At 35.8% G+C, this 21,854-nt stretch overlaps 1 protein-coding gene across 4 annotated transcripts in view; it reads left to right on the plus strand.

Moving 5' to 3' along the window:
* ATP9B (ATPase phospholipid transporting 9B (putative)) overlaps positions 1 to 21,854 on the plus strand; it is a 156,856-nt gene that overhangs the window by 11,436 nt on the left and 123,566 nt on the right. For all 4 annotated transcript variants that reach the window (XM_066189516.1, XM_066189536.1, XM_066189525.1 and 1 more), the window contains exons 2-5: positions 4,062 to 4,235; positions 13,043 to 13,193; positions 16,552 to 16,665; positions 20,272 to 20,380. In XM_066189516.1, the coding sequence (XP_066045613.1) occupies positions 4,062 to 4,235; positions 13,043 to 13,193; positions 16,552 to 16,665; positions 20,272 to 20,380 (548 nt within the window). The remainder of the gene's footprint in view (positions 1 to 4,061; positions 4,236 to 13,042; positions 13,194 to 16,551; positions 16,666 to 20,271; positions 20,381 to 21,854) is intronic.

A 21,854-nucleotide genomic window follows, 5' to 3' on the forward strand; every position in this document is an offset into this window, starting at 1 on the left:
GTTATACAAAATTCTCTAATCTGATCTGAAAACATCACTTAATGGTCTTCCTTATCAAGTGATTCCAAGGCAGTGCAGAAATCAGGGCATCACCTGCCAAAGAGAAGAGGGAGTGTTCTAGCTCAAGACTTGTTACACAGTAGTGGGTTTGGGGCTTTTTGTTCCCCTTCCTTATTAGAGTTTACTTCTTAACTGTGTTGATACCAATTTATTATATAGCCAGTGTAAAGTATGTGGTGTACCTCTTCAATAGAAATCTACTATTCAGTCTCTTGCTTCCCTCCCTCCCTTTCCTGGCATCCAAAAACATTAATAACTGCTTTAATATATGTTATGCAATAAGGCTCAACAAAGAAAATCTAGGGGGAAAGGAAAGGTTTTCAGGTTTTTGTATTAAATATATAGTGAGTTGAAAAAATGCAAGCCATGCCTACCCCTTGTGTTTGTAATATTGCTTAAAAAAAAACAAAAACAAACCCAACCTTATTTGTCTGTTAAGGCTTTGGACTGAATACTGTTCAGGGTGCTGCTCTGTCGGCTGAACTCCCTCCTGCTCAAGCAAGGCCACCTACAGCTGCTTGCTCAGGATCATGTCCAGACAGGTTTTAAATGTCTCAAAAGATGAAGATGCCACAATCTCACTGGACAGCTCATGCCTGTGCTCAGTCATTCTCATGTTAAAAGTCTTTCCTGATGTTGAGATGGCACCTTCTGTGTTTCAGTTCATGCCCATTGCCTCTAGTCCTGTGACTGGGCACCGCTGAAGACAGCCTGGCTCAGTCATCTTTGCAACCTCCCTTCAGGTTCATAGGTATTAATGAGATCAAGGCTTATGCCTTGTCTTCTCCAGGCTGAGCAGTCGCATCTCTCTCATTCTTTCCTTGTAGGAGAGATGCTTCAGTCCCTTCATCCTCATCATGGCCCTTCACTGGACTCTATTCAGCATGACCATGTCTATCTTGCACTGCTCCACACTGCTCCAGGTGAGGCCTCCCCAGTGCTGAGCTGAGGAGAAGCATTTCCTCCTTGATGTGCTGGCAGCAGTTTGCCTGATGCAGCCCAGGATATCGATACCTTTCTTTGCAGTCATGGCACAGTGCTGATGTCCACCAGGATCCCCAAAATTCTTTGCTGCCGGCCTCCTTCCCTGGAGTAGCCCCAGTATATAGTGGTGAGTGAGGTTGTTCAGGTGCAGAATTTTGCAATTCTTCTTGCTGAGCTTCCTGAGGTTCCCATCAACCTGTTTCTCCAGCCTGTCAAATTTGCACTGGATTGTGGCTTGTTCATCTGGCCTGTTGTAAAGCCTTCCAGTTTTGTGTCATCTGCAAACTTGCTGAGGGTGCATTTTGCCCATCTTCCATATCATCAATGAAGATGTTAAACAAGACTGAGCCACTATGGATCTCTGGGGTACACTGACCTAGTGTACTGACCTCCAACTAGACTTTGTGCCATTGACCACCCTCTGGACCTGGTCATTATGTCAGAATTCAATCCATCTTGCTGTCTGCTCATCCAACTACTGCATTATCTATGAGAATTTTATAGGAGACAGTGTCTAAGACCTAACTGAAGTCCAAGGAGACACTATCCACTGCTCTTCCCTCATCTACCAGGTCAGTTATTTAATCTTACAAGTTTATCAGGTTGGTCAAGTAGGACTTCCCTCTGGTAAAGCCATGCTGACTACTTCTCATGATTTTCTTGTCCTTTTCTGGAAAAGATTTCCAAAGATGAGCCACTCTTCCCAGGGATTGTGGTGAGACTGGAAGGTATGGACAGGTTCCCTGGGTCCTCCTTCTTGCCCTTCGTGAAAGTAGGGGTGGCATTTGCTTTCCTCCAATCTTTAGTCACTCCTCCCAGTTGCCATGATTGATCAAAGATTATTGGAAATGACCTTGCAATGTTGTGTGGCAGGTTCCTCAGCACTTACGAGCACATCCCATCAGGACCCATAGTTTTTTTTATATTTTTATATATAAATATATATAATAGAATTCTAATAATATATTACATATATTTTATTAGATATTATATATGTATATCATTACATATATTTTATTATATGTAAAATATTGTACTATAAATATATTCATATTCAGTTTGCTTAAGTGTTCCCTGACTCATCTTCCTTGCTTTAGGCTTTTTTCCTGTTCTCTGAGACCTGGGACTCCTGAAAGTCAGTCTTGCTAATCAAGACTGAAGCAAAGAAGGCATCTACTACCTCAGCCTTTTCCATGTCCTGTGTTACTCTATCCCCTTGTCTTATTCAGTGAGACCCCGTTTTCCCTAGTCTTCCTTAGCTCACCCATGTAGTTAAAAAACTTCTTGTCTTTGACATCCCTGGCTAGATTCAAGTACATATGGCTATAGCTTTGCTAGCTTTGTCCCTGGAAGCTTGGACAATGCTTTTGTATTTCCCCAGGTTACCTGTCCATATTTCTCATTACTCTCTGTGCACTTCATTTTTGTGTCTGGGTTTGGACAGCTCCTTGTTTGTCTGGTCAGGTCCATACCACCAGATGGGAATCTCTTGAACTTGGAGTAGCTGATCCTTGAATACCAACCAGCTTTTTTGGGTCCCTTTTCTACCCAAGACCTTATTCCATGGGACTCTTTCAACCATTTCTTGAATAGGCTGAATCCATTCTGAATTCCAGGGTTGTGAGCTGCTTGCGACCTTCCCCCCTGCTCTCAGGGTCTTGAACTTCACCGTCTTATGGTCACTGCAGTCAAGGCTGTGTTGGCCGTCTCATCCCCAGTGAGCCCCTCCTTGCTTGGTGAGTATGAAGTTCAGCAGAGCATCTTGTCTCATGGGCTCCTCCCAAATAATTAGATGGGGAAGTTGTTGTCGAAGTGCTCCAGAACCCTCCAGGATTGCCTGTGTCCTTTCCTGTTGTTCCTCCAGCAGATACCAGGGTGGTGTAGGTTTGCCATGAAGACCAGGGCTTGAGAATATGAAGCTGCTTCTCTCTCTCTGTAAAGGGCCTCACCCAAATGCATTTCCTGTTCAGGTGGTCTCTTCACCACTAAAGACACCTACTAAAATGTTATCTTTACCTGCTCTCTCTTTGCTCTTAAGCCAGAAGCTCTCAGTTGCCTCCTCATCCATCCCTAGGCAGAGCACCATGCACTCCAGCTGCTTGCTTGCATAAAGGGAATGAATTTGCACATTTGTTAGTTACTATTTTTATATGGTTTGGGTTTAGGTTGCTGTGAAGAAAATGGGACAGTCACAGGATTCATCTTGTAAGAGATGACTTTAAATACAACTTCAAAAAAATTAAACTTACTAATTCTGAGTAACAGTGCATCTTCTTTCAATCATCTTCCCAAAGGGATAAAAAGTATGGAGTAAGTTAGTCAATTTGCATGCACTTGGGGGAAATTTTCTTACTGAATATTCCAGTGTTTTGTCTTAGCTAAAAAGCATTCCATATGTGTAAAATTAGAGTGGATAATAGTTTCTGGGGAGGAAAGGACCTTTGTTAGCTTAATGTTCCATGGGTCCCACAGGCAAATCTTTTTGACTCACTGAATGTTTTTGTGTAGAATTATAAGAGTAACTATAATGTTTTCATAAGTAAAACCAAGATACTGATGAGTGGCGTAGAAAGTGAGGATCAAAGGCCTGCACACACAGGAAAAGACATCAGGAAAGCAAAAGCACAGTGGAAATGTAAAATCTGTACTTCCATGAAAACTCAGTCACTTGTGGTCTGCCTTGCGAAGTAACTTTTGTTTAACAAAATCTTACAAAGAATGCTTTGAAAAATAGGAAGTTTCAACTTGGTATGCACAGATTATATAAAACGAAAGAATTTTCCTGGAATGATTTCTACTATGGTTGATAATGCTTTCTGGCTTTTTGCTGTATTACACAATTTTAACTAAAATCAGAGTATCTTGTTAATGTGTTAACAAAACTGCATGAAATGCTTAGATGAAAATATCTCCCTAATAAAATTCCATATGGCAAAAATTAACTTGTTTAGGAAATTGCCAGTAATAAAAAGTGATGTATTGACTATTCATGTGGTGCTTTTATCTCATTTTGCCAGGTACCAAGTGGAAGATGAGGCCTCTCATTTGGATGAAATGCCACTGATGATGTCAGAAGAGGGCTTTGAAAATGATGAGAGTGATTACCATACTTTACCAAGAGCCAGAATTTCTCAGAGAAGAAGAGGCTTAGAATGGTTTATCTGTGGCGGCTGGAAGTTCCTTTGCGCTAGGTTTGTCACACACTAGTACTTTAATTAAAGTTTTTAACAAATAAATAGTGACTTTGTATTGTGTGATGTGTTCAGAGTACAGAACTCAGAATAGTTTGCTTGTCATTAATCTTTTGATGTATTTGCCTGCATTTTCCCTACTGGGACATTACCAGATGTTAAAAAGAATTCTGAAGAGCTGATGCTGTTGTGCTTCTCCTGTCTACCTTGCTGACTTGCAAAAGAGATCATGAGCTAAACTTGTATTAATCTGAGATCATAATTTGATGTTCACTTCACTCAAAACTGAAATAGGGTAGTAATTTTTTACTTTTGCAGATATTAGTGTGCTAAGTTTATAATATATACAAATTTATTGATGTTGCTGTAAGGAAAAAGCAAATTCCTCAACTAATGATTAGTTAACCCTTCAAATGTTAAAATATAAATGTAACTCGTGGTCTTGGAGTGAATTAATCTGGAATTAGCTCTTGTGATTTGGTTCTTACTTAGAAACTTTCTGTGCCAAACTCTGCTCTATGCAAATACCTTGGAATGGTAATTTTCAAATTAATTTTTAGCAAAACTTCTAAGTAGCGAAATTGCTGTTCAGATTACTAAGGATCTTCTTTTTCTGTAATTTGGAGTGATAAAATCTGGGTGTAAGTAAAGGGAAGTGAGTGAAGCATTTTCAGTGAATTTAAATGTTGAATGCTTTTTCTTTGGCAGATGTTTTTAAAACTGATTTAGATAGAAGTCTTCACAGCTGATTTTCATGGTACTTTGTTGTTTTACCTGAGCAAAGCTGTGTTTGTACACCTTCAGTTTTTTGAGATAATTGTTACAAAGCTTTAAAAAACATAATCTGTGTTGATTTCTGTTTTTTATAATGATTTAGCAAAAACTCATGGTTTATTAATTTTATTATAGGAATTGAGTGTTTGGAAGGTAGAAGGAAGGACAGAAGGTAGAAAAGCTTAGAGAAGTAGTTTGTATGCGTAAATGGGTTTTGGAAGCAGTGTTTCTGGTACAGACCTACATTGTAGTTGTTAAAAAAGCCTAAGTATTTAAAGAAGCTGTTAATCTTTTGGACATACCTTAAAATTTAGATACCTTTCAAACACTGGACTTTAATGTGAGTTCAGTTCTGTAAGTATTAGTGATTGGTAGTTACTGTGGTTATATTCCTGTAAGTTTCATGAAAACAGGACGATCTGTAAAGACCGCACCCTGACATGGAATTTATAGTGTTTAGATAGAGACAGACAATTGCAAGGTGAGTTTATGTTAAAATTAATTTAAAATTGTAAGAGTGTCATAAGAAATGGTCATTAGTGCTGAAGATTGTAAAATTTCATGTTTGTGCTTGCTTTTTAAAATTGAGAGGTACATCTCAGGTTTCAAGCCTAGAAACTTCCAAACCTGTTCTTTAAATTATTTGAGTTGTATTTGTGATGGATTTTTGAGAAGGGAAAGAGGAAGGAAATTGCACTATGGATTTTTTTTTTTGCTATGCTCATATTTTACTGTTAATACAGGTGCGTAAAAAGAGAAGTCTTCACTAAGAAAGAAGCTTTAGGGGAGTATGACTTCTCTATTGCTGATTTCCTCAGCTGAATTTGGACAGAATAAAGAGTCTAAAGAGTCCATTTGGTCTTGCATTTATACCTACTGGCATTTTAACCACATTAGTGTTCTCTATAATAGAACATCATAGCAGATAAATTTCATTTTTCATGGAAAAAATAATGAGAAAATAACCATTAGATTCTAGCAGAAGCTTGAAATTTCAGTTGGATATTAGGAGACAGAGGGTACTCTCACGGGAAAGCTGCAGATGTCTGCTTAGTTGAGGTAGGGAAAAAGATGTGTAAGAAAAGGTGAATCCCATGGTGAGTCCCATCTTATCTACTGGTCCAGTTAGGCTGGATAGAAACCTCTTGGGTGAGCATTTGAGTGAGTGTATAAGTACCTGTCACTGTTGTTGGGAGATTTCATCTCGGCTGATAGCATTGTTGAGGCTTTGTAATTGGTAAAAATCAGCGGTGTGCAGTCAGTGTAAGTTATTTTTTCTGATGGTTTCTCAGTATAATAGCACTTTACAAATTTTTGCTGGGGCCCACAGAATAGTTGAGTTTTTGAAATGCCAATTTTCAGTTGATAAAGTTACCTAGGATCCTGCAAAAAATCATGCAGGAAACTTGGAGGCTACTGTATTGTCACACCTGCAGTATTTACTTACCCTGTGTAGTAGAATTCGTGACAGTGTTTTTATGGGGTGTAAAGTATTGGTTTGGGACACAGTTGTCTTGATGCCTTCAGAATTGAAATGGAGAGGGGCATGTGAGAAAACAATTTTCATGTGGGTTGATGTATTCATGTTAAATGAACGGCTGAAACTTATTTCCAGAAGATAAACAGGGTTCTTTTAAGTCTAATGTATGATTAAACCAATCTGAGACCTCTTCAGTTAAACAGTATTTAAAATTTCACCCTATTTTTATGGAAATCAGTACCTCATACCTGCATCTGGGTGAGGTTGAAGTCTCAGCTTCAACATCTAGAATTTCTTTTTGTGATTTAAATGAAATTATAAAATTTTCAAAGCTGTGACAGAAAGATGAACACAATAAAAGATTAGGCATTATTCTGGAGCCAAGCTCAGGGGGCTCCTAATTTCTTTTGGGTTCTCAGTAAAAAGTCTTGTGTTTGTGTTCAAAATCACTTTACATGTTGCAAACAAACAAAAACCCCCATATGCAGTAGGGATTTTTGTCTGTCTTGCATTGTTAGGATTAATCTCACTTTTGTGAGAGGAAGTTTTTCCATCTCTTGTTTTGCAACTTTAGAATTTTATATTCTATAGATTTTTGTGGCTACATCACAACTGTTACTCTTTAGCCTAAAAAGTTTCATCTTTGCAGAAGCAAATATGGAAGGTTTGACAGAGTTCTGTGTACTTGAAAAATGATGTTGTAAAAAACTTTTATTCAGCTTTTAACTGCAGTTTAGACAATAGACTTGTTGGTCAGATCTGAATGGTGTGAGTTTTATTTGCAAATTTCTAGGTCTTTAAAGAGGTTTTTACATTTGCAAGAAAAAAATCATAATTAAATTAAATGTTGCCTTTGATTTTGAACAAACTGAAGACTTAATTCAACCAATATAACTTTTAACTTCAGAAACTGCTTATTTCTTGCTTTCATAGCACAGTTAAAAGAAAACTTTGTGATATAGCAGCTGTTTTGTGGTTGTAATCATTTCCCCTTTAGCTTACAAATTCCCTTCAAGCTTGTGAAATTATAATGCACATAGATCAATACTCTGGAGTTCTTTGGGCTGGATTGATTTCTTTCTCATGAGATTTACATTCCACTTGTTATCAAAAAACACTTTGTCCCTATGAAAATGGTGCCATTGAATGGCATTTCCATATGAAGTGAAGGGGATATCAAATGCTCGGATTAATTTGGGCTCTAAGATGGCCTGTACGCTTTCAATTAATCTGCAACGCATTTGTTATGCAGACGCATGGGAAAATGCTGATCTTTTGAGAATGACATGACCACTGTGTTGCTTTTGGCCTGATTACTGAAGCTACCTGTTGAGTACAATAATTACAGTATGTTTTCTTTGCAGAACTAGTTTCTGCTACTTAAAACCTAATAAGGAAAAGCTGACCCTTGCAGACAATATAGACCTTTTATATTATCTTTCCATTCTGATGAAAATGCTGTTTTGTGAAAGATACTGGCAGTTAAGCTTGTAGGATAAAAGTAATGAAAAGAGAAAATAAAAAAGCCTTTATTATTAGAGCTGCAGAGTCAGTTCAGACTTTTACTTTAGCTTTTGACTTGTAGAGATATGCTGTATTTATGAAAAAGTTAAGGGTTCTTACTTAGCAATTACTCTAGGTTTTGGTTTGTTGGTGGGGAGTTTTTTTTTTTTGGTGGGTTTTTGTTGTTTTTAATTTAAGTATGGTATTGGTTACTAATATGAAGACAGTGGTTATTGTTCCTCCACATTAAAATAATACGTTGGGAAGCAGGTTAGTAAAATGCTATTTAATAGATATGCCTTGAAGTTCTTTTATGAATTTGGTTATTTTTCATATATACAGTCTGGTATATATGTATCTAATGTCTGTATCCAATACAGACAACACAGCTTGCAACTAGCTTAAGGAAAAGGCTTTCTGTGCATGTGTTGAATTTTCTAGGCAAGGGCATTTGAAATACAAACTTAAACCAGTAAACAAGGATGAACTGTATATTTTTTTTATTGCAAATCCCTAGTATAATATGTGGTTTTACATAAAGAGTTCAGAAAAATCTGAAGTGTGTCTCAATCATGCTACATCTAACATTATGTTTCTAGGCTATTTGAAGCTCGGAGAATGCTACTCTCATTTATCATACAAATTTACTGGGTACAGAAAGCCCATTAAAGGGTCTATACACTTGCTCAAAAATATGTTCTGTATGGGGGAATGTTAATTTAAGGGCAGATTAGAAATGGTTGATAATCTGAATTACAAAAATTTTGGGTAGACTTCATTGGTGTTTAATTTTTGAATTAATATAAATTGATTAGGATTTCTGAGGCCAGCATGTCCACCTTGTATTCTTTCTGTGATAAAGCAATAATTGCTGCTGAGACTAAATAGCAGAATCTAACTGATTTCTATTTCTATGGTAGTAAAGCTCATCTGAATCATGATAATTGATTTGGGTATAACCTGTAATATTTTCATTATCTGTGACTTCTCACATCTGAGAACTTGACTGTTGTTAGCTCTGTGTCAGTCAAATCCCTTTTGTCAAAGGTATTGCAGTTGTTTCCCAGTCAGACATGACTCGTGTTTGCGCTTGTTGGCATTTGCTAAAGTAATGGTCATAATGTTGTCTGTAACCAAAAAAAAAAAAAAAAAAAAAAAAAAAAAAAAAAAAAAAAAAAAAAGTTTCAGCAAGGGGAGACTGTGGCAAGGAAGGCAGGGTAATTTTGTTGCTTTAGGTGAGTGTTTAATATTAGCAATAGAGAAGTCCTTTGTGTCTGAGGAAGTGATTCTCCTAAAGAGACTGCCTAATCAAATATTCAGTCTGTTTACAAGTTCAAATTCAAAAACTGATTGAACAATGCAGGATTTAAAAGATTGTCAAGGAATTTCTGTCTATGGGACTGTAGGCAGAGCGGTCACGCTAGCTCACTTTCTTCAGGAGAAAATTATTTTCCAGGGAACTTTTTTTCCTACAGATCTGTCCTTACACTTCCCATTATTGAACTAAGCTTTCTGTTCTACCTCCACACCCCTGTCCTGGAAACTAACAAGTTTAAAGCCTTAATGCCATGAGCAGTTTTATCAAGTAAAAATCCAAGTTGGCATTAAGTAGAATCATTCTGCCTTCTGCTGCAAACATATAACCTGCATTGTTTCAACTACTTTTACAGTTTTTAGATTTTTAAAGGGTGGGGATGGATATAACTGAAAATAATCCCCTTTCAGTTGGCATTAGTTTACAGCTGGAGTGATTTGCAGGCCTGGTTTTCCCATGCAGTTTCCTGAGCATTTGTGCCAGCACAAGGGAAGGAGCAAGAATCCACACTTTTATTATGGGGGGAGGAAGATACTGGACATCACGGCAGCAGCAGGATCTGTTCACAGCCATTAAACTGATTGTGCAGTCATGAAATGGAAGGACTGCTGTTCACTTTGCTTTAAGACAAGTTTAAGTAATAATATTTCTGATTTGTATGTTACTAAATAAGAGGGCTAAATTTTGAAAGTTGAATTAACACCATTATAATTTTTGTGGTAGAATAATTCTTTGTCACTATTTTAAAGTGACTGGGAAAAGCTAAAGAAAGCACATTTCATTTTTGTAACAAAAATTAAATGCATGTTTGTGTCTATCCCATAGTGAGAGTTTCAGGAAGAAAATCCTAACAATCCAGCATTTAAAATTGAAGTATTTTAAAGGTCAGCTTGTGAGTACTGATGTAGTGGTATTTCCATAAGAAAGTAATTGTTGCTTTGAATAATTTTGCTATTGGCATAACCTTCAATTTTCTTTAAAAAGAACCAACAACTTTGAATTCCATTCTTTGGCAAAATTAATTTGTAATCAGCATGGGATAATGTAGACTACACACAAGAACACTTTATTAGGGATTGTGACAATGTGAGCTATCAGCCTTCCTTCATGCAGTATTTGTTTCATGATTCTGTAATTGTGAATAAACAGACTAGGAAAGGACCTTAAGAGGTTTCCGGTTGATTCCTTGCCTGAACACAATGAATTATATCTATCACACATGTCTGATCTGACCACATTTTAGAGATCTGCAGCAATCGCAGCCTTCTTAAGTGTCTCCTCCACCCCTGTCATTAAAAGAGTTTACTCAATATCTGTCTGTCCATGTAGTGCCCACCCTGCTTATTGATTTGCCCCAGCTGAAGGTCTGTCATTAACTAATAATGGTGGACCTAGAGAATAATTTTCCCTTTCCTCTTTGCAGCTGGTTCTTACATACTTGAAACCATATTAGGTTCACACTCAGCCTTCTGTGAACAGCTCTGTTTCTTTTGGTATATCTAGTAGCAGCCTGCCCTGCTTTCTAGACCTGTGATTGTTTTCTTGCTCTTGTGTGTGATCTCTTTTCCCAATAGGCCTGTTTGTTGAAATTTGGTATTCAGAATGGTCCTGTAAGCCAACTGAGATCATGCTAGCACTGATTGAGAGAAAGGAATACATTCATGACTTGCTACAAGTATGCTTGTCCACACTGAACAAATGTCTTTTATGTACACTGCATGTGTATAATATTCTCATGCAGTAACTGAGCTGCCGCCTGGTTTTTGAGCATTTCCTGGTTCTATATTTGTGTGGTTGGTTATTTCTCTGTAAACTGTGTTGCTCTTGTACCTGTTCAACTGCATTCTCTGTCTTCCAGATAGTTTTTCTTATCTGTCAAGACAGCCTTGAACTCTGATCTGCTCTTTGCATGTACCCCTCTCTCTTCTAGTTTTTTTGTGGTCTGAAAAATGAAATATTCAACAGTCAATTACCCAGTAAGTTCTAAATAAAGCTTTACATACCTTCACTGAAATGACTTTGCTTTTATGTAAGCTACTCTGCATTTATGATTTTTCCAACTGCATCACTTCCAAGAATATGTTCCTTTACTTTTCTTATGATAAATATCTTGAGAGTTAAATTTTGTTAGAGACACAGAATCGAGTTGAAAGGGACTTTTAAAGATCATCTAATCCAGCCTCCCTGGCATGGGCACGGACATCTTTCACCAGATCAGGGTGCTCAAAGCCCCAGGAGTCAATAGAGGATATGCACTCTCAAGCAGTAGTAGAACTGGTTCTTCTCAGAGTGAAATTAGTTCCATTTTAGACATTGTTCTTGACATGTCACTGTTTTCTTACAGGTGTGTATAAGTACATATGAATAGGTTGACTACACAGAATTAATCAAGTAAACAGTACTGAGGTGCTTGGATTATAAATTTCTCTTTTTGATCTCAGCTGAATTTTTCCTTTTGGTTTGAATAAAATTTGTAAGAATTTCCTAATGGTTGTTTTCTTTTTGCTGCATCAAAAATATTGCCAGTATATTCAAAAACCTCACTAGAAATTGTTTCTCATGTCAACTTCATCAGCTGATGTAGCTGAAATCTGCTGTTATCAGCTCAGTCAGCTGCTGTGGGTGAAGAGCATGGAAGGTCTGTCTGCTCAGTATTCTGGATTCACTTGCCTTAAACAACTCCCAACATGATTGAGGGAATTTTATTAACAAATAAATACATATAAATTCTTCTTCAATAAATGGGATTATAAACCAAGAATATGCAGTGTACAGCAAACCCACTTTTCTTTGCAAATGGTCTCTGATGGTCTGGATGCCTCTGTAGATAGTACTAGCAAGTACTTAAGCTGATTACATTATGTGAGTTGAGTCACATCTATGTTTATTCCTTGTTTTATGGCTGTTTGATGATAGTCTGTTGAGCCTCAGAGGCATCATTCCATTTGCCAGCTTTTGTTCCTCCTTGTTGTGACTCCCTCCCACCATTCCTATATCCTTGCCCAAAATGCAGTTGCTAAAGGCTGCTGTGAGCTCCTCTCTATCTCACTGCTCATGGTTTAAACTTCTTCAGTAGATTTGTAAGCTGGTTAGGCAAGGATGCTGTTCCTTTCTTTCATGAATTGAAGTTCCCTCATTGCAGATCATTGTGCAATCTGCATTTACATAGTGGGCCTGTTTTGAACGGTTTTCTGGTTTTTGTTTGTTAGGTTTGGTTTGGTTTTTTTAAAATATTTGACAGTATGGCATTAGCAGTGGTATGGAGGAAACTGGAGATTTGCAAATTATGTGGTAATTGTATCCAAAACTGCTGAAATCTTTTGAACTGTATCAAACAGAAGCCTTATGTCCTCATCAATCATTAGCATAATCTGAGTGTTACTAATCCAAGATAAAGAGTTTAGCCAAAGGACTATGAAGTATGAAGCAGAATCTTATCAACTAGAATTTTTTTAACCTGTGTCAGGGTAGGGTGTAGTGAAACTTCTCATTAGTGTATTAGGAATTTCTGCAAAGAATGTGCGAGTGTTTATTTATGCATATATCTGGGTGAGTTCAGTACTGTGAATTGCCCTAAATATTAGAAGTTAACATCATGCTTGCTTATTTAGATGTGACAAACATTTTTTAACCTGTTTTTCATAGGTATTTGCCTTCAGGGGTTCCAGGTTTGGAAATTGTGATCTTGTATCGTACATTTTTAATTTTAGAATAAACAATTGTCTTTCTTTTCAGTTGTTCTGATTGGCTCATAAACATTTGTCGAAGAAAGAAAGACCTGAAGGCTCGCACAGTGTGGCTTGGGTGTCCTGAAAAGTGTGAAGAAAAATACCCCAAAAATGCCATAAAAAATCAAAAGTACAATATCTTTACCTTTATACCTGGGGTAAGGCTACTAAACATTCTCTGTTTTACTGGCTGACTGTATGTTCTCTAGTGTTTTTTGACTATTCCACATAAAGATGATTTTTTTTGCCCAGGTTCTTCTTCTATCTATATTTCTCTCAATGACTTCAATGAAAAATTAACAGTTGAGAGCAAGGTTGCATTTTTATTAAATTGTTTGGTTTTCAAAGGGATATGTACTTAATTGCAGTTTGAGTGGTTGGAATTCACTGAAGTTTTTGAAATTCAAGATGGGTTTCTTTGCATTTTTCTATTCATCATTAGAAATTTGTAGTCCTTTTTATAAAAAGAAACACTTCTGCATGCAAAGGATTCACTTCAATTAAGAAGTAAATAGTTGAAAATTACAATTTAGTTCCATTGATCTTTTCTCATACCTTGACATTGAAAGTGTAATAATGAATTCTGAAATGGACAACTCCTTAAAGGAGGAAAACAACTAACATCTTCAATTTTTATCACAAGTTGGCCTAGTTTAGTGTTTTTCAGAGTTATTGCACTTTTTTTGCAGGTGTTTTTTGGTTTTGAGTGCAGTTCTCCAGCAAATACTTTTGTTGTGGAATGGAAAGTATTTTCTGTCACTTTTGTCCTAGGAAGCCGTATTATGCCTTAAATTCAGTTTTTTGCTTGTACTTCATATACACTGTGTATATGAAGACAGAAAAGACACTACAATTTTATCTAGTTCATAATTTTTAAAAAAAATGTATTGTTACAATGAAATTTAGCAACAAAGAAACAATTTTTGAAACTTAAGTAGTTAGACCTAAAAATGTATCCTACTGTGATATTATAAATTTTAGTATTAGACTTTTACTCATATTTTTACAAATACCATCCAAGAGTCCTATGTTCCGTAGCAAAAACTGAATGTTTTGTACTTTTGAATACAGACATGCTTTTTCTTAAATTTTTATTTAAGCGATCATGCTGAATTATAAGCGTATTGATTCCATTTTTCTGGCCTCTTTAGTCCAGTGACTGGCAGGTGTTTAGTAATGCATTTCCTTATTAAAACAACAACAAAAAAGTTAATGGCCTTGTAATTAAGACTGATCTCCTGTCAGGAAAATAAAATGTCACTTATTACATGTGGATAAAATAATTCTCATCATTATTGGACAAAGCAAATGTTTTCTTCCAAAGTTTAAATTATTAAATACACTGAAATTGGTTAAGCCACGTATGCTTTCTTAAAGGTCACAAAATTCATTAAGCATATAGTAAGCCATTGATTATTGTAACTAGAAATCTGCAGTGTAGATTACAAATCATGAACCAGATTCACATTCCTTAAAGGGATCAGCTGTAGTTTGCAATTCCCTGTTGTGAGAGAGAATCTTTGTTCTTTTTTGATCTTTTAAAAATCTTGGTTTTACCCAGTAGGTCAAGTCAGATTTTTAATTTGGTACTAGTATTTGAAAACATAAAAGTAACCTCAAAATTAAGTGAGATCCTAAATGTAAAGCCCAATAGTTGGTGAAAATGAAATGTTTTCAGATTTTAATTTTAGATATAAGTTAAGGTTTTTAATTTATTAGAATATTGTGTAGCTGTCTTTTTTAGCTGCGTTACTAGAAGTAATTTGTAGGGAATATCATTGTATTGATTCCAAACCCATAAATATAACAGTTATAAATATTGACTCCAGTGATCTACTTTGGTTGAAATTTTCATCATGTGAAATTCTGTGTTCTCTTCTATAGTTTTTTAAACACTGAGGCTGGCAGTGGGTAATATTCAGTGATTTCATATCCAAATACAAACTTAAAATAATGCTTAGATTAACAGAATTTTACTCACTGGCTAAAAGAGCTGTAACATTTCCAAAATATCACCTAATTTCTGAACATTACATAAAATACTTGCTGCTTCTCCCTTTATACCAGTCTGTTCAATTTCCATTTACAATTTCATATACATCTTGATACAACTGCTTAGGAATTTTGCATGAGTTTCCATAAAACATATGTTCCGTGAGGGGTAGGGTTTGAAAATACCTCTCCTGAACTTCAAGGCAGTAGCTCTACTAGTTTTATGTAGCTGGAGACTTCAATTTGCTTAACTGGACAGAAGTGCTTAGCTTTGTATTGAATGAACTGTCAGTGGTCTGCCAGGATTCAAAAGATTTGTAGGAAGGTACTTTTTAATTTCCATCTTCTCCTACAAGATCTGCACCTCCTAAAGTACTGTCTGGACTTTTTTTTGACCTGGTGTATCAAGTTTTTGTAAACAGTTAAACATACTAGCAGAAATGAGTATATGAACTTCATCAGGATCAACATAAGGTGCAGGTTCAGCCTGAAATACTTTCATTTTGGAAGAAGGCTCTGACCTTTCTGAAAACTTCTGATTTCACTTTTTTCCTTTACAGTTTTATTGGTAAGTCATGAAATAGCATTCCATGCTCTGAAAAAAAATCTTACACTTGGAGGCTGTTTAGATAGTCTCTAGCTGAACTGGCAATTTTGAGGTACCACTACTTTTCTGTGCCTGCCAGAAAGACACTTTGAACTTTCCTGAATATTTTTTCCTAGCACATATATGGGTTTTTACTTAATTAAATAATAATGTTGGACTGGTAAGAGCAATAAATATGAGTCAAATAACTTTCATTTTTATGCAGAAGTCATTGTAGTATTAACTGAATTTTAAGATTAAAAGATGGAGACAATCTCTAAATGTGGCTTTTTGATCTGTTTCAAACGTTTTATCTTTGAAATAATTGATTATTCATTTTGTTAAGTCTCAGTGTTCCAAGTGAAGTCTTTGAAGATTCAAAATTCTATAAAATGAATAATGTTCTTAGCATTGTAATTACAACCAAAGCAATCTTGCGAACATGTGCTTGCTGAAGTGGTACTTTTAATTACCAAAGGAATGTCTGCATCTGTCATTGCTTTAGAGTATGGGACAGTGTATTCTGTAATAAGTCTATTGTGGCTTCACTTAAAAGTTGGATAATTAGCTCTGAGTTTATACCAAATCTTTGATTTAGTAATAAGTGTAGGTACACTTAGTATTTATATTTAAGTCTTTGCACGGTGGTCTTGATATGTAGTCCAGCTTTCAAAATACTCAAAATTTAGCAAATTGCTTTTTCAGAGTGAAAAGAGGCAATACTGTCAATGGATTTTTCTCAACAATAGCAGCAGTATAATATTAAAATAATGTGTGTGATGATATATAATATATTGTGCTATATAAGTACTGTAATAATGCCATCTATAATAGTATGACTTATAATGCTTTTATAATTCCTATCATGAAAAGGTGTTCTTTATGTATATTATGAGAACAAATTTTAAGACATTTATCTACTTTCTTTTTCATTTTAGGTTTTATATGAGCAGTTCAAGTTTTTCTTGAATCTCTATTTTCTCGTCGTGTCCTGCTCACAGTTTGTACCAGCACTGAAAATAGGCTACCTGTACACGTATTGGGCTCCTCTGGTAAACAGAAAAATACTATTAACTAGAAGTTTGGGGGTTTTAATGTCAATTAAAGGTTCTTGTCCATGTGCATTGCATAAACCTGCAGCTGGTAAACTACAGTGGTCAAAGAGCATAACACAAGTAAAATGCTTATTTGAAAGCTGTTGTTTGACAGCCTTCCCTTCCCCTGCCTACTATTCCTCTGCCCCACAGGCAAGGTTGTTTTTGTTAACCAGGTGGTGTCACTGTGTAGTGGCTCTGTTCTGCCTGCTGGTCACTTGAGAGTTTAGAAAAACCAACCAGCAAAAACGGCTTCAGCTACTGGAGAAACTTACTGGGTAACATAGGTCATTTTTGTGTGTTAAATATCTCTCAATTTATTGTTATTTGGTGGCTATTTAGGTCAAAATTGTGGGCATAAATTTTTTGCATTCCTTCTGTATCAGTTTTGATCACAACTTTTTCTCACAAAAATTGAAATAAAATATTTTAAGCCTTGTATAAATCAGGAGGAAATTGTGCCTTGAAAATAAGTTACTAATTAAACATGCTTCTCCTAATTGATCACCCTGCCAGTTGCACTGGCTTTCTTTTCATGTCTTTTTATTATTGAGCTCTCTGCAGTATTTTCTTGGGACAAAGTTCAAACCACCTGCTTCTGACTCAGGTTTTTCCTATGGTTTGGAAACTGAATTCTCTTCAGAGAAGACCCTTTTGGTAGTCTGCCAGCTGTATTGCCATGATTTGGAATCATTTTCTTACTTGCAACCAGATCATTATCTTTCTTTCATCTTCTTCCCAGTCTCTCCACACTAGGTTTAAAGGCAACAAGAGCAAATGCCTTATCTTTTAAACTTTTTTAAAAAATTGGTATTTTTCAGTCGTGTTTATTCTCAGTAGTATTCAAGAAGAACTGTGACATGCTGACTGCTTGAATAAAGGTCGTTCTTAACAAGTCAATAGAGTAAATATTCTGGATTGATTTCATTGTTTTAATTGTTGTAACGTGTCCTTTTAACTATGGATAAATGGAGAGACTGTCCTGGGTGTTCTTCCCACCTCTCTTCCTAGACTTTTGCTTCTGCTGCAACAAAAAAACACTTCAAAGATAGAAAGCTTGTTCAACAGTGGGATTTCAAATGGATGTTTACAAAGTCTTTGTCACTGACGCAGTAAGAAAGGGCAGAAGTCAGCCTTGTCTGGAAGTTGCTCTATTGACCATGATGTGCTGTGTGCAGTGCTATACCTTAGCACATTACATTAGCCATTACATTAGTGGGGTAGTAAGGAAAGAAAACTAGTAAACCCTTAGCATCTCAGCCCATTTTTGTCCTACTCAAACAAGGGAGAAAATAATGTATTTTGCAAACGCCAGTGATCTGTTCTGTATAAATATGGTTGTCTTATTCAAAGGTATTTTGAATTATGGATCCAAATTTTCACATGAAAATACCAATATCTTAATGTGGTTTTTTTGCAAAACTCACTTGTTTCTACTTTAATAGCTTTTCTACTAATAATCAACCTCCAGGTAAAAGGCAGCAATTGAATGTTGAGCAAAGCTCAGCATCTATTAGGAAAATACAAACCATTTAAGTCTGATCCGTTGGTCTGCTTTTGCTGCTTAACAGATAAGTTTAGGTTTTTGTAAAGGGCATGTAACTACTGATAAATCTTCAGTAATAATCAGAGGAGCAGCTATGACTTGTACATTCTCTCAGAATTTTAAAGGAAAATTGTTTGCCCTGATACTTAAAACCAAATGACTAGAAGCTGACTATTGCTAGAACTGTTTTGGGGTGTTTTTTGATGGTGTTATGTGGATTTTGTGGATTGTTTTGTTAGGATATTTTTTGCCTTGGTTTATATCAACAGTTTTTTACAACACAGATACACTTAGAACAATCCCCAAAGTTCTTAAAGCAAGACTATTTTGCTAATTTATTTTCAATTGCTCTAAGGAATGGACTTCTCATTTCCACTCTAGCATACAAAGGTTTTAAAGCATAGAGGTTTGATTGTAGGCAGTATACTAAAGATACTTACCTGCTTACAGTTCAAGAAAGATGACAGGTTCCCTTGTTAAACTGGCTTCGCAATTTTAGCTCTCTTTTGGAAGAATATCAACTTCTTTGTGCAAATGAGTAAAAAGAGAAGTGTCTTTCTTAAATTGTTCCTCATAGTCATGGTCAGCTGTACTCAGCTGCTCAGCAAGGGGCTCCTAGAGGAAATTCTTGCAAGTAGCACCTTGCATTCTGTGTTTTGATTACTGTCTAGTAACAAGGTGTGTGCAAATGAGAAATACGTTTGAAGGTGCTTCATGAGTTCCCTTTTTTATTCTGCTTAAATATCTACATCTATCTTAAATATCTATAACCAAAGTATATGAAAATGCTGCTGACAGGAAGGGAGAAAATCTGATTTTTCATTCAATTATGCCTGGGTAGTAAAAAGAGAATGCTTTTTGCATAGGCCATTTTTTGTTCCATGTAGTTCCACTATAACTGTGGCCAATGTAAACTTGAACAAGTAGTGCTTAACTATAAGGTCACAGCTGAATAAGCCTTGGACCTTTGGTCTGGAACTGCAAAACAGCCATTGAATCTGTAGGAGGATTTTAGTCAACACTCTTTTAGGAAAGCTCTACAACTCTACTCCTTCCATGTTGCTGGAACCTTACGGAAAGTTTGACAAGCTGTGGAATTCCTGCAAGAGAAGTCTAATGGCATAAATTTTCTTCTAGAATGTAATGGTGCTTGTCTGAAGCTAGATAGATAGTGTAGAATCTTATTTGTTGATATTTGAATTTCATATCCATCTTATTCATAATAATGAAAGGTCCTTTTACTGGTGAAAGTTTTCTTTCTCTTTCACTGATGGAGAAGACCTCAAGTGCTGAGTCTAAGCCAGAAGATCTGATCTGAGGAGGTTTAGAGAGGTAGAGAGGAAATTTATGTGCTTATCCCTGAATTGTTTTGTGGTTTTTAGCTTACCGGTCTTTCTAGAGACCATCACAGCTGAGTGAAGCATTCTGTGCACTTCTAGTAGAAGCTGCAGTGGCGTTGCCCTGTGAAAGGAGCAGCCAAGGCATTTAGACACTTGGTTTTTCAGAACAAATCCCCTTTTTCTTCGTCCATATTTGTGATGTGTTGCTAAATAACTACATTTAAGATGCAAAATTATTAAACTAACCATCCATTTATCTTTTTTCTGTGTATTAGGAAAAAGGCAATTTTTAACATTAGAATTGGAGGCTTTTTAAATGTTTTTGGGAAAACCCTGAAGTTTTTGGATGATAAGGAAATACGCTTACTGAAACTATAAAGGTTCTCTTTAAGTAATCCAAAGCATCTTCCTTCTTTGCATTTCAGATTGCTGTCTAAATTATGTGTATTTGGACAGGTAGTTACTCTAATTATATTTGTACAATGTGCATGTATGATTTTGTTTTTCCTGGACTAAACCAAGATACTGTTTTATCTTACTGAAGGAAAGACTTAAATCCAAATTTAAAAAAGAAAGGTAAATGTTCTAAGCACATGTTCTTACTCTGTGTAGTGTTCCTATTTGTCTACTTCTATTCTAGTACTAGAAATCTGAACTGCATAATTGTATCTTTACCAGGGATTTGTTTTGACGGTCACAGTGGTGCGGGAAGCTGTTGATGAATTTCGACGTTACAAGAGAGACAAAGAAATGAACTCACAGTTGTATAGCAAGCTGACAGTACGAGGTTAGCAACACCATTTGTATAAATCCTTAATGTATTTAATCTTTTTCTTATATAAATATTAGCAGGCTTTCAATTCAAAGAAATAACTAGTAGTTTCAAGCTGTAATACTCAGAACGAAACTTGTATTGAACTAAATAAAGCATGTGATTTCCCTTAGACAAATATGATTGTTAGATTTGGCCTGTTTAGGAATTTTAATAAATATTTGGTTGTTTGTCAAAAAAAGGTGTATGTATATAATTGTATATATTTTTAAAGAATTCTGCTGTTTAGTACCTTACTTCAAAGTGCAGTTTACCTCTGAAATTGGTGTTGAACAGTAACTCAAAAACATTATCAACTACGTATCAAGCATGTATAAGAAATAAGGGAGCTGTAAATAATTAATCGAATTAAAATTCCCTAGAGCTTTTCAAATTCGGTGGATATATTTGTGCCTAAGAAAAGGAAAGTGTATTGTAAGTCAGCTTCAATATCAAAAATATTAATTTGAATTTTTGCACATAATTTGAAAGTAGTTTGAACATGCAATATCAGGAACAGCCAGTTTTCTTTAATGAGAGAAATCAGTTATGACTTTTTCTGGATTCAACACCTTTATCAGGTTTTCATGAAGACTTGTAAGGAAGTGAAGCACTTCAGATGTGAAGTGACAAATAAATTTGGTAAGATATTGTGAATTTTAAACATGGGCATAAGAGAGAATTATGCATTGCTGTTCAGTTTTATGTGCTTAGCACGTTCTACTGTTAGATTCAGAGCAGAGTGCCACGTAGATAGATGCCCAAAAATAATGAATAAGCTATTATTAAATCTAATGAATAGCCTTACAGTACGACCTTGCTATTACCATCGAAAGGTGTTTTTTTTTTTTTCTTTTCTCTCTGTTAAGGATATTCTTTGGCATAAAAATAAAAAAAAAAGTGGGAAATTAAGGGAATGTGAGGTTGCACCTCAGGCAGTTAGAGTATATGGCAAACATTGTGCCAAATATAAATTCTTTTTACTTGTTTCCAACACACATTTCAGTGCACGTTTTAGTGAACACTTTCTAAAAGTCAGTGGGAAGAGTAACATCACCTGGTCCTGGAATACTGATTAGAAACTAAACTCTTGGAGTAGCTCTGGATAATATTCTCTCCAGAAGACACAAATGGATGAAAAGCTTCTAATGTAACACAAGTATGTTCTGTATGTTCCCATTTTTTGGAGTAATTGGAATGTAAACAGTCAACAGTCTCATTAGTGATGGCATATCCTAGCAGCTGAGAGGCATTCATGCTGCTTCCTTGCAGTATGGACATTTGCATTGTTTTGTGGAGTTTTCATACTGAAGGGAGCAATTGTAGGGAATAGTCTCATGTTCTTCTTTTCCTTGTCAGTCTGGAATAGTGTTATCAACATTTAGAAGTACAACTGTTGAAATTTGGTGTATGGGAGAATTGGCATAGCTATAATTTGTTTAACACAGGG

This window comes from Chamaea fasciata, unplaced genomic scaffold (assembly GCF_029207755.1).
Source record: "Chamaea fasciata isolate MVZ Bird 193981 ecotype frontalis unplaced genomic scaffold, bChaFas1.0.hap1 SCAF_1, whole genome shotgun sequence".
In the NCBI taxonomy this organism is placed as follows: Eukaryota; Metazoa; Chordata; class Aves; order Passeriformes; family Sylviidae; genus Chamaea; species Chamaea fasciata.